The following is a 26,674-nucleotide window of genomic DNA, read 5'->3' as shown; positions in this document are numbered from 1 at the left end:
TGAAATATTAGATTTTTGATGCAGTTTTTCCTTCAGTTTGAGTATTCTTAATTTTTCTTAAGTTTGTTTGTGACAGTTTCCATGACGTCAGAACAATGCAAAGCTTTTTCAAAGAAGTTTTTGGGTGTGTGTGTGTAAAGTTTCTGGAATGTGTAAATTCATGGTCTTAAGCAGCTGTAAAACTGTTCCTCCAGTCCCTCTATGTGCATGTTGTTGACACAGGCAGTTGAAACTTTCCAGCTGTGTCTGCACTGCGGAAGTGATCTGTAAGAGAGGAAACACATTGCTGAGGGCTGTCAGCCACTGAGTATTGGGCATCCAGCCTTCACCAAACCTGCCACTGGTCATCTCTGCCTTTAATGTAGAATGCATATTCTGTAAAACACATACCCTTTTATCATACATATGACCCCCCCAATCAATCAATCAATCAATCAATCAATCAATCAATCAATGTTGACCTACATCCAAACTAAGAATTATCTGTAGATAATATTTGTATCTATTCACAGAGGGGAGGAGGAATTTTTTATTATTTTTAGTGATTTTCCCTTTTCTTCTGCAACTCCTATGTCTTCCGAACATATGGTTCTGAGGGTCTTACAGCACTTGGGGGCATATTTTGGGGAGGTGCAGGTGGCTGCAGAGGTAAGGGTGGAAATAATTTTAAAATTGGCTCTCGGTGCATGTGCTGAGGAGTTTCCTGTGTACAGCTCTAAGTTGTAGGTGTAGTACAGTACATGTAATGGGGATTCACATTATTTGTGGTTGCCACTGATTTCATCCTTCCTCAAGTTCTCCAGTGCATGCAGAAGATTTGAAAAGGGGAGAGGCAAGTCCTTCGCTTCACAGTGTTCTTTGGGATACTCTAGAGCAGTGAGAATTTCTCTTGCTGTTTCTGAATATCTCCAAAGCGTGATGTGAAGCAACAGACTGACTTTTCTTTCCCCCACATTCTCTGAATATGCCAGAAAACTTGGGAGAAGAACAAGATCTGTCTCTCCCGCCCAGCACAAAGTGAAAGACCCCTTCCACCTCTAAATTCTCTGCAGTGCACAGAGAACGTATAGTTGCTGCTGGCTACCTGTGAACCAGATGTGTGGGCCTGAGACTACAGAGCTTTTGTTTAAATATTACTTCAAATTCCTTTTAAAGGTGTATGTTAACTTCAATTTTAATTTCTTGTAAAATAAAGCTTTTCAACCCTTTATGTTACAGGATCCCGTTTTCAGTCCAAGCATGCCCCAGATTGCAACTTCAACTCATCTACTTGGTTCATTTTAGCCTGAGAACATTTAAAGGCTTGAGAGCATGTTTTGTGGAATCAAATAATGCTAAAACCCACAATTTTTGTCGTGTTCCACATTTATTTATTTAAAATATTTATAACTTGCCTCCTTCAGTGCACTATTGCTCAAGGTGGCTCAAAACATTAATAAAATAGATACAATATAAAGTAGTAGTAGTAGTAATAATAATATACAATTAAACAAGTTAAGACAAATGTAAAACCACATTTAAAATTAAAAAATTCAAATTAAAAGATCTGGATAGTGATTCCAGTGACATAAGCAGCAGATAGAACATTCAAAAGCTTCTCTAAAAAGATTTGTCTTTGGGTTTTTTAAAACACTGAGGGAGGGTGCATGGTGAAGATCTTCTAGGAGGGCATTCCAAAGCTGAGGGGCAACAACCAAAAAGGCTGTGTCTCTAGTTGCCTCCAACTGGATCTCTGTTAGTGGCCAACCCATGAGATGCCAAATGAAGGTCCCGGGCAGGTTTCAATAGGTGGATGTGAGCTGACAGCTACCCCAGCCTCAAGCCATGTAGGGCTTTAAATGTCAAGAGCAGCACCTTGAATCTAGCCTGGAAGTGGACTGGTAACCAGTGAAGCTGCTACAGGATGGGTGTAACACTCATGAAGTGGTTTGCACCCACAAGCATTCTTGCAGCAGCATTCTGGACTAGCTGAAGCTTCTGAACCATGGCCGCATTGAGATAAAGTCTCCTAGACAGTTGATAGTGGGGGACTTCAATTTCACTATGGGACCAAATTGTCAAGAGCGGCTCAGGAGTTCATAACTACCATGACAACTATCGGCCTATCTCAAGTGGTCTCTGGACCAACACATGTTACTGGTCACCTGCTCGATTTGGTCTTTTACTCTGATCAGGGTGGTGTTCCATGGGTGGGGACTCTTGTTATTTCCCCATTGTCATGGACAAACCACCATCTGTTTAAGGTAGGACTTGCAACTGCAACCCACCTCTGCAGGGGTGAGGGATCCATTAGGTTGGTCGACCTGAGAAGATAGGATCCAATAGGATTCTAAGAAGACTTGCAAGGGTTTCAGGTTGGCTCTGCCAGTGATTCTGTCGATGCTCTGGTACAAACTTGGAATAACGAACTTACTAGAGCAGTAGACGCTATTGCTCCTAAGTGCCCTCTCCAATTTGCTTTAAAATTTAGCCCGGTGGTATTGGAATAATTACGGGAGTGGAAGCAGCAATTTAGATGACTAGAGTGCGAATGGAGAAAGACTCTACTCAAATCCAACAGGTTATAACATAGAGCATATCTGAGGATCTATGCTCTGGCAATATGTGTGGCAAAATAGCAATTCTTGTCTATCCTCAAGTTCACATCCAGCAGAGTTATCTAGGGTTCTGAGGGGACTAGAATGAACCAGTTCTTCCTTGAATCCAAATCTGGAACCATCAGATCTCTGTAGGGGTCCATGGTCATTCACAACTGGGTCTTCTGCGCCTGCGCAGAAAGCCACAGAAGAATCTTTAGCTCCATTTAGGTGCATGCTGGCCCTTTAAAGCGTAGAGATATTGGAGCCTCAAAGGGTGCCTATAGTTCCAGCAGTAGAGAGCCTCCCTCGTCAGTTCCTTCTTGTCCACTGCTTGCGCTGCCTCAGGAGGAATCTGCTCCTATCCCTCGGATCCTGTAAGAGATTTAGAGACTGTTTTTTGAGGACAAAATCTCTCATTTTCAGGACAAACTGGATTCTACAATTAGGGCAGTCTATTATGGATGTATCCAGCAACTCCTCATATGTGATCAGACTGGATCGCTTTCAGCTTGTGACTCCTAAGATGAGGACAAGCTGCTTCAGTCAGTGCGTTCTACCACTTGTCCTCTTCAACCTTGCCCAACTTGGCTTATTTTATCTAACACTCAAATTATTAGAGAGGGTCTGGTAAACATTATAAATGCTTCTCTGAGGGAAGGAGGGTAGGATGCCTCCTTGTCTTAAGGAGGCTATCATTCGACCATACTTGAAAAAACCTACATTGGACCCCTCAGAGTTAGACAACTATAGGCCCGTCTCTAAACTTCTATGGTTGGGAAAGGTGATTTAAAGTGTGGAGGTCTCTCAGCTGCAGACAGTCTTAGAGAAAACATTATCTAGACCCATTTCAAACTGGCTTTCAGGTGGGCTATGAGGTTGAGACTGCCTCGGTCAGCCTGATGGATGATCTCCAACTAGGTATTGATAAAGGTAGTATGAGTCTGCTCATCCTTTTGGATTTCTTGGCACTTTTCAATACCATCAATCATGGTATCCTTCTGGGTTGCCTGAGAGAGGTGGGATTGGGTGGCACTGTTTTATAGTGATTCCACTACTTACACCTCTGGTAGATTCCAGGTAGTGTTGCTTGGAGGCTGTTGTACTACTAAGTAAGAATTACTGTGTGGAGTTCCACAATGCTCCATACTGTCTCCAATGCTCTTTAACATCAACATAAAACCACTGGGAGAGATAATCAGGAGGTTTGGTGCACGGTATTATCAATATGCCAGTGGTACCCAAATCTATTTCTTCACATCAACCTCATCAGGAAATGGCATAACTTCCCTATATGCCTGCCTGGAGGCAGTAATGGGTTGGATGAGGGATAACAAACTGAAGTTGAATCCAAATAAGATGGAAGTACAGTGGTGGTGGGGGGGAGGGGTCATGACCCAAGAGAAGGTTTAGATATGCCTGTTCTGGATGGGGTTACACTCCCCCTGAAAGATCAGGTGCATAGCTTGAGAGTGCTCCTGGACCCAAAGCTCTCCCTGGTTTCATAGGTTGAAGCAGTAGCCAGGAGCTCTTTTTTCATAAGCTTTGGGTGATACATCAGCTATGCCCATTTATGGAGGTAAATGACATTAACAGTGGTATAGATGCTGGTAACCTCCAGGCTTGACTATTGCAATGCACTCTACTTAGAGCTGTCTTTGTATGTAATCTGGAAACTACAATTGGTACAAAATGCGGCAGCCAGACTAGCCTTTGGACAACCCAAAGGGACCATATAACAAAGATTTTTTTTAAAAAGAACTGCACTGGCTACCAATATGTTTCCAAGCGAAATACAAAATCCTGGTTACTGCCGGTACCTATAAAGCCCTCTATGGCTTGGGTACAGCGTACTTAAGGGAGCGTCTCCTTTATCATGAACCCTGCCACCTATTAAGATCATCTGGGGAGGTCTGGTTATGGTTGCCACAGGCTGTTCTGGTGGTGACTCAGGACCGGACCTTCTCTGTGACCACCCCAGGACTTTGGAATGCACTCCTTGTCAAAATAAGAGCTTCTCCCTCTCTGACTGCTTTAAAAAAGATATTTAAGATACACCTATTTTATCAGGCTTTTAATAAAAAAACTAATTTTAAATTGTTTAATTGTTCTGTGAAATTGTTTTAATTGTATTTATTCTGTTTTATATTTGTTGCATGTTGTTTTGTATATACGCCTGGAGATAAATTTATCAGGTACAGAGGCTTAACTAGGGAAAATAGCGCCTAGGGCAAGCACTGAAATTGCGCCCCCCACCCTCCGTCCAAACATCTGACACCCATCTTTCAGATAACTTTACCATAATATCAGCTCAAATATATTTATTTTAATTTACATTTTTTATATCCCACTCTTCCTACTCCTCCAAGGAGCCCAGAGCAGTGTACTACATACTTAGGTTTCTCCTCACAACAACCCTGTCAAGTAGGTTAGGCTGAGAGAGAAGTGACTGGCCCAGAGTCACCCAGCAAGTCTCATGGCTGAATGGGGATTTGAACTCGGGTCTCCCGGTCCTAGTCCAGCACTGCGTCACATTACATGGGATATATACAATCATTCTGGTATGTTTGCCAGGAAATCTAGATTGGACCCTGCTCCCCCACCGTGCTTACTGCTGTGTAAAGCCAGAAGCTGCCCTCTGCCATAGTTTCCTTATCTGATTGTTGATGCCCATCTACTTTTTTAAAAAGCTATTATAGTAGAGGTACTGTTGTATATGAGAAGTAAATTGCTTAATTTCACATGGTTAAGTAACTACTTCAGAAGAAACAAGGAGGTCTTGCAGCACCTTGAAGACTAACATGGCAATTGTAGCCTAACCTTTTTGTGGACTTGAGCTCACTTCATCTAGTCCACGAAAGGCTGTGCTACAACAAATGAGTTAATCTTTAAAGTGCCACAAGACTTCTTGTGTTCTTACTACATCAGACAGCATGGCCCCTCTGGAAATTGTTACTACAGAAGAGCAGCAGCCCAACTTTTTAAAGAGTGATCATCTTGATTGCAAACACAAAATCCATTAAAATTGTTAAGTCAAGATAAGAGACTTCTGAATCTTGACTGAAATTAAGATGATCACACTTTTAAAAGTTGGGCTGCTGCTCTTCTGTAGTAACAATTTCCAGAGGGAAGCAGACTGCATCATGCTGTCTGTGCTGTTGTTGAATAAGCATATTAAAATAATATTATAATAAGCATTTTTAGAGCCAGCGTGGTGTACTAGTTAGAGTGCTGGACTAGGACCGGGGAGACCCGAGTTCAAATCCCCATTCAGCCAAGTATTTGCTTGGTGACTCTGGGCCAGTCACTTCTCTCTCAGCCTAACCTACTCCACAGGGCTGTTGTGAGGAGACACTCAAGTATGTAGTACACCACTCTGGGCTCCTTGGCGGAAGAGTGGGATATAAAATGTAAAAATAATAAAAATTATGATAAATGTTTGTCTGTGTCTTAGTAGAACTAGTATGTTCATGCTAGCTGTTGGTACCAAAAGACAGTTACCATTTATCTTAAGAGAATCTCATATAATTTGTACTACAGATGGCATCAGTGGGTGGTACTTTATTTTAAAGTGTTAATTGAAGCCAAAATCAATAGATTGCTTTCCAGTGAACTGAGAGAGGTAGTGTTTGATTTCTCTAATGATTCAGAAGATTTCTTGTTAAGCGTTATTTGCAAAAGGGAAAGTATGGCGGGGGGGACGTGGAGTAATGTAATGTTTCATTACTGGATAAAGTAAATGAGTATTGTCAGGTGTACATATGGCTATCTATAAATGGGCATATTGTTGCCCTACGAAGTCCCCAAAATCATGCTTCTGAGACAGCACAAAGGTAGCCACTGACATGGTATATCTTATTCTATGCCCTTGTCAGCAAAGCAACTTTTAGGACTGTGTCAAAAAGTCTCATACTGTCATAATATATTATGACTATTCTTAAATTTTGGTGGTGTTCTTCCTAATAATTCTAAACTAATTGACTGTACTCACCCCCCCCCCGCCCCAACATTATTATTAAAGTTGGCTGACATTGTAAGGCTGCCATTCTAAGGCTGGCATTCTCATTGCATGCAAAAAGACCTAGTCTGCCAAGCCCCCCACCCATGAAGCAGCCTTGTGAAATCTCTCCATATGCGAATACTAATGAAGATCCTCCAGCACAATTAAAATCACAGCCAGTGGCTGAAGAGGAAACACAAAACAATAGCATCTCTCTAGATGTGCATATTATTTTCATGTTGCAACCAGCTTTTGTTCAGGTCTAATGCTAAAAACCTTCACATTTCAAATGGCCTTTGACCATGCAAAGGATTGTCAGCAACTCTGAAGAGCAGGAATGTCTTTGGTTCTTTTGCTCCAGTTTGTTTATTTTTTTTAATCTGATCAATCTAATCAGATGGAGCTAAAACTAGTAGTGTATTGATTTTGGGAGGGGTGGGTTGGGAATTGTGTGATCTTTAAAGCCATGAAGAACATTTGCAACTTGGAGAGAGGAGGGTTAGAGAGGGCACATCCAGAGAAGAATTAACATGATACTTCTTTGGAAGGAAGCTGTGGGGGTTCCATTGTTGATTCAGCCATCCACCTTCATTTTATTATCATGCAACAGGAGCTGAGGCTCTCACACACACACCCCACCCCTGCCCAGCTGCGGGAGCATTCCTCTTTTGTAAAAGTTTATGTTTGAAATACAATCAGTGCAAATGGCAAACAGTTTGTAAACACTGAGGTTATATTCAAAATATGAAGTGTTGAGGACCTAAAAGCCATTTTTAAAAGGACACTTGGAGAGAGGGCACATCCATTTCGAGAGGAATTAACTTACATCATGATACTTTGTTTGGAAGGAAGCTGCTGCTGTTCCGTTTTGATAATTCACAGGCTGCTGACCACCCACCTTAATTTAGCATGTATGAATGAGCAAACAAAGGCGAACTGACTCCAGTCCCTCCCGACTCTCTCTCAGCTCCCTCTAAGGGCTCTGTCTTCAGCCACGTGCAGGCAGGCAGGGCCAGCCAGCAGGCTGAGGCTCGCTCCTCCGCTCACTCTCAACTAAAGAGAATCGCCTGGTCACTGTTGTGACTCCGCAGCCCCCACCGCATCCCAGCTACTTATTTTGTAAACAACATGTGAGAGAAAGCGTTTCCGGGGGACGGGGACTCTCCAGTACCAGTAAACAGACTGCAATTTTCACCCACCCGCCTTTGCCAGGGCCTCCCGCCACCGCTGGGTTCCCTCGTGGGGCCGCAGTTCGCTGCCGCTGCCTCATTCTCCCAGCTCCTCCTCCTCCTCCCCACCATTATTGCTATTGTTTTGCCGCCGCCTGCCACACGGCTGAGGGGATAGCTGCGGGCCTGCCTGTGTGTCCTTCTATCCCCTATCCCCCCACGGGGGGGGGGGGGGGCGGCTGAGGCAGAGCAACTCTGGGGCCTGCCATCTGGCCCAGCGTCGCTTCCCAACTGCAAGGCGCGCCTGCGCAGTTAAGTCTATTAACTGCGCAGGCATGCCGCCTCGCAGTTGGGAATGAAGCAATGCCGAGCCAAACAGCAGGCCCCAGCGTTGCTCTGCAGCTGCTGCGGGCGGGGGATAGGGGATAGAAGAACACATGGAGGCACCCCCGCAGCCATCTGCTCGGTGGTGCCCGCCCAGAGGCAGCGGCGGTGAGTAGCACAGGGCGCCCACAAGCGGCTGTGGTGATGAACGGGGCGCCCGCAGGTGGTGGTGGTGAGCAGCACCCACCGCTCAGGCTGCTACATCCCCGCCATTGGGGGAAAAAACAATTTAAAAATTTTTTTTTAAGAAAAATCTTTTTTGTGGGGGTGGGCGGGCGGGGCATGGCAGGCACTTTTGCGCCCTCCTTCACCTGGCGCCCAGGGCACGTGCCCTGCCTGCCCTACCGTCGTTACGCCCCTGATCAGGCAGTATATAAATATGATAAATAAATAAATGTGGCGATAAAAGTGAAAATGACAATGTGAACTTTTTGCATGTGATTGAGTTCTGAAGAGGTGGACAGTTATATTAACTTAAATTTTGTTTTTCCCCCTTGTGCTGTAAAACTTTAAGACTACTGGAGAACCGGAAGCCCATATTTCTTTTGTACTGCCTACAGGTTCTTGGTGGAATCTTACATTTCTCTTCTTTTTTAAATAAATGTGTACAGCAATATAACTTTTTCTCTTTTATTTAGGCAATGGAATTATTAGTAGAGAAAGCAATTAGCAGTGCTACTGGACCACAAAGCCCTGGGGATGCCCTAAGAAGAGTGTTTGAGTGTATATCTTCAGGAATTATCCTTAAGGGCAAGTTGCATTCCTTGACTACACCTGCCATTGGTGATTTATTCAATTGTGAGATGTATACACAACAAATTATGAAACTCCTGTTCCTGGCAGGACTCCCTGGCCGCCTCAATAGTGATCTTTTGGTGCCTGGCCAATACATTTTTATTTTGCTAGGTGTTTGATTTAGAGGGATTATTGCTCCCTGTGGTATTTTATGCTCCTTTCCTGCTTTATGCAATCTCTGTTTTGTTATGGTAGTATTTAATCTGGATCATAATCCATTGCAGTTATAAGAATGGGTTCTACGCCTGCGCGGGACCATTCGGGCAGAATTGACTGGCTCCTTGAAGTGCTTAGCCCCACCCCCTGCACTTGTTTAGTTTGGGTGGGCTAGCATTTTCTTCCCAGTTCCGTTCTGACCACCATTGTGTCAACACCTCGGACCTCTAACTCCTCAGAACTATTTTTATGTATTGGAAAAAGAGAAATAAAACAAACTGTTTAAATTGTTTGACTTCAGAAACGGACCTGACGATTTTTATTCTCTACGATTTCAAATTGTCTAACAATCTTCCAGACTTGTCAGCTAACAACTTTGGACTGTGTTATCAACCCTCACTTGGATCTCCCTTAACTTGAGTATCACCTTTTTTCTTTCCTTTTTTATGGAGAAAAAGAAAACTTTTAAATGTTGTGCCCACTGTAACTCTAAACTCCCCTTAGCAGACGACCACATCCTCTGTTTATTATGTCTCGGTGAAGGCCACAACACTCCTAGTTGTAAAATTTGCCTCACCTTTTCCCAACAAACAAGAAAGAACAGAACCCTTCATTTGCGGGCTGCTTTATATGATGATGCCTTGCGCCCCGGGACACTGATGCCAGGGTCCCCGGTGGATGCTTCCATACCCTCGACATTGGGTAGGGTATCGAGGTCAACATTGGGCTCGATGTCGAAGTCGTTGTCAGGTTCTGCCACAGTGCAGTCTAAAATCTCGACAGAACTTGCCTTGACAACCATGTCTACAACTTTTCGGACCCAAAAGCCACCCACTGCTTCTAGTCACTGGAAGTGGCATAGGTTCCAGCATCAGGCGGCTGATACCAAGGGAGAGCCGCTCTCTAAGAAGCACTGTGACAAAGGCACTAGGACGGATCGTGAGCAATCCTCTACCCCGTCACGGGAAACCCCTTCTCCGACTGCCCTATAATCGGTTTTGAGCACCCCCCTCCGGTCTTGTCCATTGACGCCGGACGTTGTGATGCTCGCTTCCCCATCTATGGAGGCTCGACACCTAGCCCCAACATCTACTTCGATACTGACTGCTCAGGGCCGTGAACATTCTCTATCGCCTGCTTGACTCTAGCACAAACGCCATCTCCAGCTGTTAAACACAGTGTCCAGCGTCTCCTTCAGGCTACGACTTCTCCAGTTTCCTTTGAAATGGAAGCTGACGATACTGAACTTGACCTGGGACAAGGCACCACACAATGTCTGCTACACATGCTAGACTCCACCGAGAGCACTCCATCAGCCTTGACTTTCTACGCATTTTTAAGCCAGAGTCTTGACGCTGATGAGAAAGACATGACTTTCTCAATACCAAGGACACCGGGAACCTTGCCATCTTGATCTCAAATTTCCACTCACTCGACACCGTCAGCCTTTCAGCCATTTCAATTGCAGACTTGCCCTCACCCATGGAAAGTGCCTTCTGTGACTATGTGACCATTCAGGGCTGAACATAGTCCATCACGACTCCCCCCGACTATCAGGACTATAGGCCCTGGAAAACTCATCAGTCCTCTGTGTCGATGGTTCCTATTGCTACTCCAATGACTCCGCCACCAGAAATGCCTCGACCTGTTCGAATCTCGATGTCAACCCGAGTCACACTTACAGCTGTACCAACTTCGATGGGTATCTTGACATCAACACAGGTCACCTCTTCAAGAACGGAAAAGGATTCCCCAATTCTGAAGCATCCTGTTATTTTGACATGCATAGAGACACAAACTGTTGATATACCAAGACCATGTCCTCAGAAGTCTCATCCTACACAAACAATAACACTTACCACTACTGCTATGGCACAGACAGTCCCTAAGAACAAAGACTGCCTATTTGGGGCCTTGTACTGTCATCTTAACCGATGACTATGAGTCTGATTTAACTTCCAGCAAAACAACTTTTCAGAGCATCCTGATGATTCCTCCATTAAGGAGGGATCATCAGGCAATAATGTATCTCCTAATGAGGAAATGTGTTCCTATCATAAGCAGATATTAGAAATGGCTTCTGCCCTAGGTCTGCAGTTGAAAAAGAAAACTCAAGATGTAGACGAGCCTGTCTACAAGTTCTTTGCTACGGCGGCTCCAACTCAGCCAGTACATCTGCCAATCCTGCCAGTAAATTCCACGGTCAGCATGGTCAACTTTTCAGACCTCTGCACTGACTTCCAAACAGTTAGAAAACTTATAAAAGATCCAGGAGGATGATAATGACTATTTGCTAAAGCACCCTTCCCCCAACTCTGTTGTGGTGGACTGTGCTTCATCATCCAAAAGCGGGAGGCGCCACACAACGCCTGGAGATAAAGAAGGTCAAGAATTGGACACTTTGGGTCAAAGATCTACTTGACCTCATGCCTAGAATTTAAAATTGCAAACTACACTGCCTGTTTTGCGAAATATACTCATTCCCTTTGGGATGAGTTGCATCAAGAACAAAATGATCTTTCCCCAGAAGAATTCCTGGCAAAATTTAATGACATTTATTCTAAAGTTACCCTCCTGACCAGGCAAGAGCTCAGCAATGCTAAGCACCTGGCAGAAACGAGTCCCACACAATGACTACTGCTGTCACATTACACAGAGATGCCTGGCTCCATTCCACTGTACTCCAACCAGATATGAAGGATCATGTGGAAAGTCTACCCTTTGATCGGAAGGGTCTCTTTTGTGAGTCTACGGATACCACTATGGAATCCATTAAAAAATCCAAATTTACAGCTAGGACATTTTCAACTTTTTCGCAACCTGGCTCTTCCAAGTATTGCCAATTTGACAGAAGACAATATGCATACAGACAGACAATAGGGACTTTCTAAAGCAGTACCAGCATTTCAATGGAAAGCCTTACAACCAGAGGACAAGAAACACCCAGAACTCTCACCCAAAAGCCACCAATACTGGCAAGCAACATCTTTGATTATCAGGACAGTCCACCAAATGTCATAGTCCAAGAGTCTTTACCATCGACTCTGCTGCTACATTCCATCATAGCTGCCTCCAACATCAGGCTGGCAAGTAATGCCTCAGCATGGCACAATGTAACATCGGACCGCTGGGTCCTACATATAGTTCAGATGGGCTATGTGCCATCCAGCCTTCAGCAGAATCTAGTACACCCCAGCTTCCCTTCTTCTGATGGAAGAAGTTCAATCTCTCTTGCACAAGGGGGCCATATCCCCTGTCTGGTGGACAGATCAGTGGCGGAGATTCTACTCCCACTACTTCCAGTTCCCGAAATGGGACAAAGGCCTACGACCAATTATGGAGCTCTGACAGTTAAATAGTCATGTGGACATACACAATTCCGCATGATAATGCTACAGAGCATCTTTTCTCTTCTCCATGGGGAGGAGTGGTTCATGGCGGATCTCTGGGACACGTATTTTCGTATCAAAATGCAACAATCACAGACAGTATCTGTGCTTCACGGTAGGCCACCATGTTTTCTAATACAATGTTCTCCCATTCGGATTGGCCACGGCACCCCGTGTATTCACCAAATGCATGGCCATGGTTGTGGCCCATTTCAGGTCACGGGATAGTGCTCTTTCCATTTCTCGACGACTGGCTTCTGACACGAAACGCAGATCATCAATTAGCCTCGCATATCATTTGGCTATAGGCCACCTCCAGCCTCAAAAGCAGGATGCCTCTGAGTAGCAGTTGCAGGGGGGTAACAGCAGGAGAGGGGGCATGCCCTCAACTCCTGCCTGTAGGCTTCCAGTGGCATCTGGTGGGCCACTGTGTGAAACAGGATGCTGGACTAGATGGGCCTTGGGCCTGATCCAGCAGGGCTGTTCTTATGTCACAGCAGTGTTACACCTTCTGGAAGATGTAGGCATCCAGGTCAACTGGACAAAGTCCAAACTTGGACCGGTGAAGTGCATTCCTTACATTAGGTGCATACTCGATGTGGATGCATAACGTGCATTTCTCCCCATGGAGCACTTCTAACGAATCAGAGACCTGGTCTTGACCTTCCTGGAATGTCCCAAACAGAAAGCACACAAAATACAGACATTGCTGGGCCTCATGCAATTCGACTATTCACTTTGCCAGACATACTTCTGAGCTGTCTGCAATTTAGGTATTTATCAGTGGTTTGTTTGTTTGTTTTGCATTTTAAATTTTTATTGGATTTTACAAAAGCTTTTACATTCAAATTACATTCATCTAATTCTACACATAAGTAAATATTGACTTCCTGCTTGCCTATCTGAGCGATTCAAAATAACTATACATATAAACCATTGCTATAATAATTCAAAACATACCTCGACTGCTCTGACTGAACCTCCCTTTGAGCCCATGGCAACGGCACTTTCCAAACTAGTAGCGCTAAAGACGGCCTTTCTCCTGACCATAACATCAGCTCAGAGGGTCAGCGAGTTAAATGCTCTCCATATTGACATTCCCTACACTAAGTTTCATGAGGACGAGGTGGTACTTCGTCTAGACCCTTAGTTTAGACCTAAAATAGTTACTGACTTTCACATCAACAGTGACATTGTATTACCCACCTTGTTTCACAATCCTATGACAACACTGGTGCACTCCTTGTACTCTCTAGACGTGAGGTGGGGTCTCCTTTTCTACTTGAAATTGACCAAGCCCTATAGAAAGACAAAATGCCTCTTTATAAGTTACAAGGGCAAGGTGAAAGGCTGCCAGATTTCCAGACAAAGGCTATCCCATTGGATTGTGGAGCTTATTTTCCTGGCCTACAAACATCAAAAGGTAGAGCCCCCTAAGACTATACGGGCCCACTCGACCAGGGCTTACGCCACCTCTGCAACCCATATGGCCGGCATCAAGTTCAGGGACATCTGCACTGCAGCAACCTGGTCCTCTGAGCATACTTTGATCAAGCATTGTGCCTTGGACCTTCGCAAAGGAGCTCAGGCCAATTTTGGGAGGGATGTGCTCAAAAGAGTATTACCATAGCATACTCCATCCTCCTCCAGACTGACAGCTCGTTAGTCACCCATCCTTATTGCTACAATGGATCATGATCTAGATAAATAGGTTGCTTACTTGTAACCAGTAATCTGTTAGTGATCCGTTGCAGTCATAAGACCCTCCCGCCAGCCCCGCTGCATTACGTGAAGTGACAACTCGTATATTTGTGAAACAGGCACTGCTACTTACCTCATTGGACTGTAGACTGGTTCTATACGATGATCCTTCCAAATGTCGGTCCTCCTGGAGAAAACACTAGCCCACCCAAACTAAGCAAGTGTACCACGTGCAGGGGCGGGGCTAAGCGCTTTGAGGAGCTAGTCAGTTCTGCCCAAATGGTCCCGCACAGGCGCAGAACCCATTCTTATGACTGCAGCGGACCACTACCAGATCATTGTTTATAGCTAAGCAACCTGTTTTTGTAATTTGCTTTGTGTTCTTATATTGTTTTGATTTTATATTGTATCTTTTTATTGAAAGGACCTTGGGGTGGGCAAAAGACAAAATATAAGTACCTAAAACAAATAAAATATGTGATCATTTCTTTTGTTAGCTTCTAATAAGGCAATAATGTATGAAATTAGTAAAGTTTATTTGTTTTCTTAAAGGAGGTCCTGGCCTTCTGGACCCTTGTGAAAAAGATCCTTTTGACACACTTGCTTTAATGACAGACCAGCAACGAGAAGATATTACTTCAAGTGCACAGGTGATTAAAAGTTCTAATAGAACTGCTAAAGGTGGATATTTGGTACTGAAATAATGAAGATACATAGTCTTCCACAGCAAAACATAAGCTGAGAAATGAATGGGCTGCCTATATACTGTAGTACTTGATGCTCTTATTGTAGCTTTTTGTTAGTTTCGTATCTTATTTTATAAATAAATTAGTTGCTTTTCAGACAAAAATAAATCCTCTGTGGTTTGAAATAAAGAAAAATTCCATATTTTTTGTCTAACAAAATCAATGCTGAATAACTTGGTTAGAAACAAAAAACCAGGTAAAATCAAGATAAAAAGCAAAAATTACAGCATCAGTCAGGTAAACATTTCTATGTAAAAATGGACAGGTCTTCCACAGACAGGTAGAGAACAAATTGCAGGTGGGGTTTTGCTGGGCAAGAGTTTCAAACAGTAGATGCCACTCAAAGGTGCCCTAACCCCCGGATCTTAGGGACCCGGTCCGGTCCTCCAAATGGCCGGCAGCCACCTCACCTGCCAAACCTCCATGCTTTTTAAATTTATTATAATTACTGTGGCCGAGGGGTCGCTGCAGTGGGGAGTGGAACAATCCTTCTCCCCCAGCTGGAGCAATGCTGGACCCGTCCTTTCGGGCCAACATCTTTTTCCAACTGCGAGGCGCACATGTGCAGTTGAGATCGTCACAAGCCCGTGACGATCTCTCAACTGCGCAAGTGCACCTTACAGTTGGAAAAAGACACTGGCCCGACCAGACGGGCCCAGTGTCACCCCAGCCCCCACCGAGGGAGGGAGGGAGAGGGAAGAAGGACTGATCTGCTCTCCCCCCCCCCCAACCATCCCTCGGCTGTAATAATATATTTTTTTTAAGCACAGAGGTTTCGCGGGGCGGGTGTGCTGCAGGCACAACCATTTGGCGACAGGCCCCCCAAAGGAAGTTTCGGGGGGCCTTTCACACAGTGGGGGGGCTCACGGCTGGGTGGTCCAGGCACAGAAAATTGCCTAGGTGTGCCCTTGGTGCCACAACAAACAGGCCCCTACCTTACATCCCAGCCAAACTCACTTCTGAAAGGGGGGACACAGAACAAGGTCTCTCCTTCTGATAAAAGGGGACCAGGAGGCATGTATCTTCTAGCAAACCCTGAGTTGGGCAGCTATTGCTTCATTTTGTGACTAACAATTTATGTAAGAACTTAAATTATGTCATTGTAGTATTTAACTAAAAATGTAAAACCGCATGCAGAAAAGTTCTGTGAAAGCTTTAAGTACTTTTAAATATGAACTTTTGAAAGTTTTATTAAAATTGGATCTGCTCTTAGAAGCTGAATTACAATAATTCTGACGTGTCGTTTCCCTCCTTGCTTCCAGTTTGCACTGAGACTGCTTGCATTCCGTCAAATACACAAGGTTCTAGGAATGGATCCTTTGCCCCAGATGAACCAGCGCTTCAATATCCACAACAACCGTAAAAGGAGAAGGGACAGTGATGGAGTTGATGGATTTGAAGCTGAAGGGAAAAAAGACAAGAAAGACTATGATAGCTTTTAAAATAAAAAAGTATCCAGTGTTAACACAGAAAGATAACAAGACCATTTGTTGTCAGTTTTTTTCCTTAATGTCTGCTTAAATACATCCAGAAAAGTTAGAAAAATTACTTTTGTGTGGCATTCACACCATTTTTAAGGATGTGCAGACTAATTATGGTTGGAAAGAGATCACAAACGGAAACTGTATTCTGATTTTTTTTTTTCCGCCTATCCCTCATTGCTTTTAGGTTCTAAAATGTAATAATTCCTGCTTTTTGTTCTTCATGTTAATTGGTACACTGTGTACTTACACCCTGACTGTATTTAATACTGCATTTGTGCTTCAGTTTGTGTATCCTGATCTTTTATTTAGAACTTTTAGTTACCTTTGACAATAGCTGTAAGTTGCTTTGTATTGGAAATGGTGAATACAGTTCCCCCTTCACTTAATATTTTATAGCAGAACACTTTTTTGTAAAGTGAGCCTGCAGGATTATTTCTCCTAAATGTGGAGCGTTAACACACTCTTATCCTACTATTTAAGTGCTTTCAATTAAATGTTTCTGCCAATTCCGTGGCATTTGTCTCTTTAGTGATATAATGGTGTAATTGACAGATTTGTGTTACTCTAATCAGGTTTGTTGTTAGTTATGCATTAGCAGCATAAATGCTAAATCTATACAGTATGGACTTGCAGCCATTTTAGCAACTGCATAATTGATCAAAAATTGCATGACTTCCTTGTTTTTAATAGAAGGGCTTTTTAAAAGTATTGTTTTAGGTTTCATGCCTAGGTGGTCTTTGTATGCCTGACTTTGACATAGCAAGGCCAAAAAATAACTTTCTGAAATTTTGCTGAAAATTGTAAGTTAAGAGGGCATTTTCCCCATATGAACAGTTGGCTAACAGTTTTCAGAGAGCTTTCAGTGTGGTATTAATGCCATTAGCTCTTAATTAAAATTAATGTTTGCCATATCAGTGCCTGTGAGATTGCTCCTTTAAGCTATTCTGGTACCAACCTATTCAGTCACTTTAATTTAATTCTTAAAATATGAAGGTAGATATTTATGGCAAATTTGAAAGCTGTACAATAAAATCCCAGAAAATTATTTGTGGCCATAGTTTATGCTGATGTCTCCTTCAAACAGCTGAATATTATAGCAGTGGTGTAATTCAGATCTACATCTGGCTGTTGATGTATGCTCTGGTACACAAGTGTGATTTGTTACAGCACTACAGTGGAATACGCAAATAAAAACTAAAATCTGTTAAATGACTTGATTTTCATTATACATTGGGAACATACATCTAACTCATTCTGAGTGAATTCTTCCTAGTTTGCAGTGCATGGAGTTAACACAGTCATAAAGTAAAGGGTAACTGTGTGCCGTTGTCTCTGTTTCAACTCCTGGCAACCATATTGCCCTGTGGTTGTCTTTGGTAGAATACAGGTGGGGTTTAACATTGTCTCCTCCTGTGCAGTATGAGATGATGCCTTTCAGTACCTTCCTGTATCACTGCTGCCCGCTATAAGTGTTTCCCATAGTCTCGGAAACATACCAGCGGGGATTCGAACCAGCAACTTCTGGCTTGATAATCAAGTCATTTCCCCGCTGTGCCATTAGGTGGCATAATGTTCCTAAAATTGCTTGGCAAATAGGAAGTTGTAGTTCTAATATACTTCATTGAACTAGGTTAAAAGCTTTTCTGGCCCAGTTAGACAGCCAGGCTCTGACTCTCTTCAAATTATTTATTGCCTGCTACTTCAGGAAGTTTTTCTTAAATGATTACATTCACTCACAGGCATCTCAATTTTAAATACCATATTTTGTAAATACGAAGATGAACTGGGCCCACTGTGACATTATATCATGTCAGCACTTAATTCTAGGCTAGGATGGCTACTTTTAACCAGTGAATTATTCACTTAATTCTGATATGGAATGTATTGGCAACTGAGAAACCCTGAAGTGCACTGGTTGGTGCTTAGAGACTGCTTTGTAGAAGACGGTTGTTCAGCCTTTTGAGATGATGGGGATATTTGGCATGTTGCTTTTGCTTCATTTGTGGGCATTATGACTAGATATAAGATGTGGTGCTCTATGCTGTATGTATTTGTATCTTTTTGCTTTCTGCTGCAATATGTGTATTGCCATACTTCCTCACACATTTCAGTATTTCTGGGTGGTGTTGCAGGGTTTCTTTTCTGGTTTTTGAATTTGGACAGTAATTGAAGAGGTCACTAAACTGTAAAGCACATAGGGTGAGGCATAGAAAGATGCTTGTCTTGCTGCTAGGCTCAGTCGGCTATGAAATGAATGAGTGGCACTTGAATCCAGTGCTGTGGAAACAAAGCATGTGCTTGAGTGTTTGTTACTTGCAGTGTTCCCTGTAACAAGGATTCCCACATGTTGACTACAACTCCCATAATCCTTCATCAAAGGCCAGTGTAGATGGAGATGCTGGGAGTTGTTGCAAACATCTGGAAATCCGTGTTACAGGGAACACTTGTTACTTGTTGCATCTTCTAAAGGGAGCCTGGCTGTGAGTGCATTTCCTTTGCACAGATGTAAACCGCTACTTAAGATAATGCCTGACATATCCCAAGGATACTGTATACATTGCAGCAATTTACTTTTATTTATTAACACATTATAACAAACCTAGATTGGTCCTTGGCTTTAAATGTCTCACATATTAAAGATGCACCAAACCATGGCAAAACAATAGAAAATTTACAATTTTAAAAAACCTAAATACAGTATTTATGCTCCCACAACTATAACTTCCTTATAACAAGTTTCATATATTGAAAACCTCTCTCTTGACCTCTAAAACACTGCAGCTGTTGCCCCAAACATAAACCTTCATTTACTTTATTTGGTGTGCCACTCCATGTCTAAAGCTGGACAATGAACAGGTTTCTCAGGATACAATTTTCCAGCTAATCAAACAGCCCTGCTGGATCAGGCCCAAAGCCTGTCTAGTCCAGCATCCTGTTTCACACAGTGGCCCACCGGATACTCCTGGGAAGCCCACAAGCAAGAGCAGAGGCATGCATGCCCTCTCCTGCTGTTTCTCCCCTGTAACTGATAGTTAGAAGCATCCTGCCTCTGAGGCTGGAGGTGGCCTGGCCTATAGCCCTCAGATTAGTAGCCATTGATAGACCTATCTTGCATGAATTTATCTAAACCCCTCTTAAAGCCATCCAGGTTGTTGGCTGTCACTACATCTTGTGGCAGAGAATTCCATAGGTTATGTGTTGTGTGGAAAATTATTGAGAAGTTCAAAAAAGGAATGAGAGGCGGCAGATGTGACCCCAAATAGTCTTGGTATAGTCATCATCCTCTTGTATAAAGCAGCTGGCTATCTTTAAGGTTTCAAAGGCAGTTTCATTCATCTCTTTCCCATATTTGCGAAGCCAAGCCTTGACAAATTTCTTTGGCTTTAGGAGCCAGTCTGCCTTTGCTCCATGGCAGAGTGTAGACTCACACCACTCACCCCAGTAACTCGCCACTTATGGGGAAGGCCCACCTTGCTTGCACACTACTCCTCTTGATCATGTCCATCCAGCTCAGTCAGACAATAGATTAATGTGACCAGGAGAAGGAAGCAACCTGCTCTCCCGCCTTGCTTGCCCAATACTCCTGGTCTCGGTCCATAATCTCTTAGTAATTCATCCATGGAAAAAGCATTCATTTATATCCAAGCAGCCTGATTCAGCAAACTAAGCTAGAATACTTTGATTTAGTAAGCACTGACACAATCTAAAATTTGACATGGATGCACTGGTTGACATTTAGAGCAATAGTGTGCTTGCGGAATGAGCACGTTTTCTGGTAGCACAAGAAGTAGCTTGGTTGCACTAAAAACCAGGGATTTGTGGAAGAGCACTGTTGTGCTACAGCACACAAAAGTTCCCACTAAAACACATGAGGCATGCTGCCATTGAGCAACTTTTGTACAACTGCAAGCATGCTTGCTGTAGTGCAACATTAGTCTGAAATGCAAGCTTCAGATTTATTGCAACTAGTGCAGCAGTTTCTACATGCACTCCATTACTCTAGATGTCAGCCACAGAAGTTAGCTGGGTTGCTCTGGAGCCATGCTTACCTATCACGGAAAAAGGCAGGCTTGGAATAAACCTTAACAGAAAGGACATGGAGCCTCATTCAGGCTGTCTCAATAGTAAGAGAGATTAGTCTTTAAGATTGTGGATGTAGATACTTACCTACCAAAATCTCAAAAGCAGAGTAGTTCAGCAGACTTTCCAGAAAGGATGGGGTTGGGTTTATGACTTTAATTGTCCCTTTTCAACTTCAGCAGATACAGGCTGAGGTTGCAATCCTATAAAATGTACAAATCCTTTTTTGGGAGTAAGTCCCGTTGAACACAGTGGGGCTTGCTTCTGAATAAACAGAAGTAGGATCAGACTGAAATTATGTGCATGCTTGCTTGGAATAAAGTCCTATTGAAAAAAGTGGGGCTTCCAAGAAATTGGGTACATGATTGGGCTGTAAATCATTCTAAATACAGAAACAAAGCACATGGTACATACATTAAGTTAAATGTTTTTTTTTTTATTTTTACATTTTATATCCCGCTCTTCCTCCAAAGAGCCCAGAGCGGTGTACTACATACTTAAGTTTCTCATCACAACAACCCTGTGAAGTAGGTTAGGCTGAGAGGGAAGTGACTGGCTCAGTCACCCAGCTAGTATCATGGCTGAATGGGGATTTGAACTCGGGTCTCCCCGGTCCTAGTCCAGCACTCTAACCACACCACCACGCTGGCTCTCTTATTTGTGAATTACCTTTCAACTGGGGGTGGGAGCATGAGGAGATGTACAATAAACAACCAAGGCTTCATATGAGTTCTCTGGATGGATTTCCTTGTAATAGAGTGCTTTTCCTCAGTGATTTACCACAATCAACACGTCAGGCCTTGACAATATTGGGGTGTGTTTTTTTTAGATCTAGGAGCCAAATGGAAAATTTATAATCCAGACAATGGACACTGGAATTAGTGAATGACATTGTGGAGGGTAAATGGGCTTCTCTTTATCCCCTTTACAAACAATATACTTAGAACAGAAACAGGACTCTGGGACAAATAAGATTGTATTAAATAACCCTGCCTCTGAATATCCTTTTCTAGGTACCACGGCTCCTTAGTGCCTAGGATTTGTCAAGGCCTGACATAAGTTCATTTTCGTTCAGATGTTATTTCTCAAACCACACAATTTAAGACTGTGAAGATCTAAACACAAATCTTCACAGAAGGGGGATGAGGCTGTAGCTGAATGGTAGGGCATCTGCTTTGCATGTGGAAAGTCCCAGGTTCAATTCTTGGCATCTCTAGGTAGGGCTGCAAAAGACTTCTGCCTGAACTTTGGAGAGCAGCTGCCAGTCAGTGTTGGGTAGGCAATACTGAGCCAGATGGACCAGTGGTTTGACTCTCTACAAGGCAACTTCCTATGTTTAAATTTAGAATTAAACTCAGTATTAGAATAATACTTTTTAAATCATCAAGAAACAGGGGAATGCTTTACAAGTCTAATTCTTCAAGAGACTACAACCACCATTTGCATCAGCCGTCTGCATACTGAAAGCTGCTCTGCGAGCACAATATTCCTAAAAGCAGATCCTTTCTAGGAAATACTATCAATATTAAATTCACACACACCCCGTTGGTATGTTAGCTAGGATAACCTTACTACATGGAACAGTTAAGTGGTAAGGACATTTCCAAACGTTCAAATTCCAGTAGAATTAAGACATTATTTTCTAACGGCTTTGTATTGCTGGAAAAGTTTCTTCAGTTAACAACACCCTCAGCTGTTTTCATAATCCTGCTTCAGGAAGCTGTTTCATTTGCCTTATTGCATAGTTCAATTAATAAACCATTTTCAGACATATTGGCTATTTTCTAGGCAGCAAAGGCTAGGCATATAATAATACTATTCAAATACTGTTATGCAGTGGCTAAAAATAAAAGATACTAAAGCTTACGTCTGTCAGGCAGCCATAATTTGTGACCTAGAAGCTCTGGCCTATGGTAGGAGGAAGGTGCAGCATGCAGTCAGGTGCCTGAAGTTCATACGTTACAGGGCTGACTCCTAGTGATTGCTGGCTGTGATTAAAACTTAAAATTACTTTTGTAATTGTTGCTATAGCAATTTGGGAGGAGATTATTTTGTGGGCCCTGGGGCCAAATCTGATAAGAGACCCAAGTATGAGGTACCAGGAACTGCCTCTCCTAGCACATGCTATAACATGCAGCATCCTATTACATGCTAATAGGAACCTACCCAAATTAGAAGGCAGATTATGAGCACTTTCTAATATGCTTGATACATTTCTATTGCTAGGGAAAAAGAAATGGCTCAAGGAATAGTGGCCAATACCGCTGTCAGGCCAGAGGAACTTTATATGCACACCATCTTTGGAAGATACCATGCAAGTCCATGAATACCTCCAGCATTCCTGTTGCTTTGCTTGGATAAGGCATCTGGGGAAGACTAACTCCTCAGCTGCGCTGGTCTAAATCCTTGTATGTCACCTAAATAAATTAGCTGTATTTGTTTAGCAATGCAAAACTATGTGTGTGAATTACCACTGTCCTTCAGCCCCTTTATTGATAAGAAGAAAGGACAACTGTAAGGGATGTGTATGTGTGAGAGAAAGATGCATGCACACTCGCACACAGACTCTCTGAGCAAAGTTTCTGGCTGGAACTGAGGATGCAGCTGGGGGGGGGGGCAATCCAAAAGGAGATGGCCTGAGATGTCTGCCTGTCCGAGGCAAGGTACCATGTACCACCTCACTGTGCCCGCCACCCCTGCATAGAGACAGAAGAGTTGAAGCAGCAGCAGCAGCTGACAAGCACTGCCCCTGGCAGGGTGTGGGAAAGAAAAGGGGCAACAAAGAGGCAGGGCACCTCATTGTACCTCATAAGAGGGGATGGCCTTGTACCAAAATTGCTCTCTGAAGGATCTCTTGCCCTGTAGGAAAGCCTGGTTCCTGCACTCATGCTCACCTTGAATATTCATGAAAAAGCAAGTATGCCAGCACAAGTCTCCTGTACTTTATCATCCAAGGAAACGAACTCCTAACGCATTGCCCTTGCAGGGACCTTCCTTCTCGCCGTTCCAGGCCGTGGAGAAGCACGTGCTACAGTCATCACTGATTGGGCGCAAATGTTGATCAGGGAGCAAAAGGTGGAGATCGAAGCCTGGGGATAACTAACGTGCCCATGGAGGCTTTTTGTGTACCGGCTGTTTCTTATATTTCAGATGTTTTAACTTGGTTTTTTAAAGTATACTATTATTTTTTTATGTTGTAAATTGTTTCCTGATTGTGTTTTAAGTTTTTTTTTTAATACGACCGTAAATTGCCTGAGACCTAGTCGATGGGCTATTATTATTACCTACACCACCACACATTTTTTAAAAAGCGGGATTTAGTTCTTACATACACAAAAATAAGATGAATTTTTAGCCATATATGGAATTTAATGTTTGACGGGATTCTTTTTCCATCATAGACCTTTCACAGAGGAAAACGAGTTCACCATGAAGAGTAATGAAAAATAATAATCGTCAACCGCAGCACTTCAACAAATGCAGCTCCTCGGGAGGCAAAACCAACCACCACGCGTGAATACCTTTCAAGCCGACGGCTTCACTCGCCAGCCACTAGGGCAAAGACGGCCAATCTAAGGTTCGCTAATCGCCAGCCGTTGTTGGACTACAACTCCTACAATCCCCAACCCCAAACACAATGAACTACTAGAGCTGTAGCAGTCCAACAACACTGGCGAGCCCCTCAAGCAGTTAGCCATCCTTGCGTCACGCAGGCTTCTTTTATTCGCTGATTAGTGAATAAAGCTGTCCATCTGAGCTCGCGCTTAAGTCTGGGCGGGGCTGTCTCTTTCTTCCCTCTCAAAACAATCAGTGGGAGAATCCAACGGTCATCTCCCGGTTCCTAGAAAAGCAACCGGATGATAGGGAGGGACGTTACTGTGATTGACAGCACGAAGACCCAACAGGATAGATTGCCGGGAGGCGTTTCTCCAGAAATAGTGGATGAGGGGGGAGAAGGCACCGAATATCCTAGTGAGCCGAGACCAGACCGCCGCCACTGCCCTTGAGATGGGAGGGATTAATTACGCGAAACCGGGAAGGGCGGTGCCGGCTGACGAAGAGGCTGACGACGCGGAGTCCTCCTGGGAGGAGCTGCCCACGCCGCCGCAGTCGCCGCCCCCGCCCGCCGGCACCGGCTTGAGCCCGGACAGCGCCGCTGGGAGCTCACGGGGCGGGCGAGCCATGCTGGGCGCGGGCGGAGGCGCGGGCGCCAAGGGAGCCAAGCCCTCCTTCGTGTCCTACCTCGGCCCCCAGGTGAGGCGCCCTGAGGGAGGTGGCTGATGCGGGGTGGGGGAGGAGGAGGAGAAGCGGAGGTTGGGCGGGGCGGGACGGGGGCAAAGGAGGCAGCGTCCCGAAGCGGGGCCCCCTCGCCGGTAGAGATGCCGGTCTGCGGGGAGACCTCGCTGAAGCGGCGCGGCTGGCCGACCAGGGGGCTCCCTTCGCCGCTGCTTCCTACTTATGTCTTGGGAGCTGCTCTCCGTGACGAAGAGGAAACTTTCATGACAAGGACTCGGGAGAGAGTTTGCCTGGCCGGGTTTTTCCTCTTAGGGTGGCAAAAGGTGCCTGCTGAGGCTTCTGCCGGTGTGTTGCTTTTTAAAAAGCCCTATGCAGCAGTGGTGGCACCAGAGGGGGAATGCTGGGGGGGGGGGTGCGGACGGCAGGGGCACTGGGCAATGTGCACCTGTGGGTAGGTCATGGGCGAGCTGTGTCCCACATACTACATTTCTGGGACAGAAACGGGGGACGGTGGGGGGCAAGCCACTTTGGGGAGAGACTCTTTGCTCACTCCCACGCCCACTCCCCCCCCCCGCGCCTTTACTATTCAGACGTTGTCGTAGATGTGCTCAGGTGCCTGCAAGTTCTGGCGTGAATGATGCGTTCATTTTAAAAAGTGAATCTGAGTACAGCCTGTCCCAAAGGCAGGCTACAGGTAGGAAGTGTGGATCTGGAGGGAGAAAGGCCAGCCAGGAATAACACTTAATAAGTTCAACTGTCATTTTAAAAACCTGCTAACAATGAGGTATCTAACTTATAACCACTTCGCACAGGGGGATGGTCATGTTGGTTGTAGGACACCTTAAAGATCAGCATATTTATTGCAATAATATGATCAGGATATTATTGCAGACGATCACAAACTAGAACCTGCTTCTTCAGATGCATAATGCTTATTGCATCGGTGTGTACTTGTATTTGTGTGCAAAAAAGCCCTTGTTGGTTGTATTGTATTTTTGAGAAACTTAATTGTGAGGTCCTTTGAGGGATGAGGAAGGCTGGGAAACAAGCCCTTTATTTTAAACAAACAATCTAATAACTTTATGTTATAGGTGCACATCCTTATTAGTTGTATGAGATATATGAAGTGGGCTGTAGTTTACAGAAGCTTGCACTACAGTAAATATGTTGGTTTTACAAGGTATTCCAAGATTCTGTGTTAATGCATGGTGTTGTCTGTCTTAAAATTGAAATTGCTCTGTAGGGTAACTGGAGTTTATAAAGGGACATTTTTGTGTTGAGGCTGGGTGTGTCTTTGTGGTTCCATATTCAAAATAAACTTGGTACCTGTGTTCCTATTGCAGTTGTAGTAAGGCCAGACAGTGCAGTGTTGAGTATGTTCCATACTTGGAAGTAAGTTTCAGTGACTTATTCACAAGGAAACTTACATGGAATTACCACCTTCATGTTCTAAATCATTTTACTCTGTTGATGTGGTCAGTGACTGTAAAGGTAAAGTGTGCTGTCAAGTCGATTTCAATTCCTGGTGCCCACAGAGCCCTGTGGTTTTCTTTGGGTAGAATACAGAAGGAGTTTACTGTTGCCTCTTCCCACGCAGTATGAGATAATGCCATTCAGTATCTTCCTATATAGCTGCTGCCTGATATAGTACCAGTGGGGATTCAAACCGGCAATCTTCTTCATGTTAGTCAAGCATTTCCCCACTGCACCACATAAGGTGTTATCCTCTATCAATTAAAAGTTGGAAAACCTGATCAGTTTAGGTAGGGGCAAATAAAAAGTGAGCAGGTATGGTCGAGTACTGCCATCACTTAGTGTGAATACTAGATGTCACTTAAAAAAAAAAAATTCCAAAACACCTAAAGGGCTCACAATCTTGAATCTGTGTGGAAAGAACAAACTGCAGTCTAGTGGTGCAGTTTTGTACATGCTCAGATGTTCGTTGTGAAATGCGTAGC

General features: G+C 43.9%; 2 protein-coding genes across 4 annotated transcripts in view; both read left to right on the top strand.

Annotated features, from left to right (window-relative positions):
• ZFR (zinc finger RNA binding protein) overlaps nucleotides 1-17,609 on the top strand; it is an 88,891-nt gene extending 71,282 nt beyond the window's left edge. Inside the window, exons 18-20 of one of the 2 annotated variants that reach the window (XM_053287937.1) lie at nucleotides 8,768-8,879; nucleotides 14,723-14,820; nucleotides 16,179-17,609. In XM_053287937.1, the coding sequence (XP_053143912.1) occupies nucleotides 8,768-8,879; nucleotides 14,723-14,820; nucleotides 16,179-16,358 (390 nt within the window). In that variant the 3' untranslated portion in view covers nucleotides 16,359-17,609. Of the gene's footprint in view, nucleotides 1-8,767; nucleotides 8,880-14,722; nucleotides 14,821-16,178 lie in introns of those variants that run through there. The other variant, XR_008314486.1, reaches the window with a different exon arrangement.
• A 6,640-nt stretch (nucleotides 17,610-24,249) lies between these two features.
• The window catches only part of MTMR12 (myotubularin related protein 12), a 70,494-nt gene continuing 68,069 nt past the window's right edge, over nucleotides 24,250-26,674 (top strand). Inside the window, exon 1 of one of the 2 annotated variants that reach the window (XM_053299156.1) lies at nucleotides 24,250-24,734. In XM_053299156.1, coding sequence (XP_053155131.1) covers nucleotides 24,423-24,734 — 312 coding nt within the window. In that variant the 5' untranslated portion in view covers nucleotides 24,250-24,422. The remainder of the gene's footprint in view (nucleotides 24,735-26,674) is intronic. The other variant, XM_053299157.1, reaches the window with a different exon arrangement.

This window comes from Hemicordylus capensis, chromosome 2 (genome assembly GCF_027244095.1).
Source record: "Hemicordylus capensis ecotype Gifberg chromosome 2, rHemCap1.1.pri, whole genome shotgun sequence".
NCBI classification, from domain to species: Eukaryota; Metazoa; Chordata; class Lepidosauria; order Squamata; family Cordylidae; genus Hemicordylus; species Hemicordylus capensis.
This window is presented reverse-complemented; position numbering and strand designations above follow the sequence as displayed.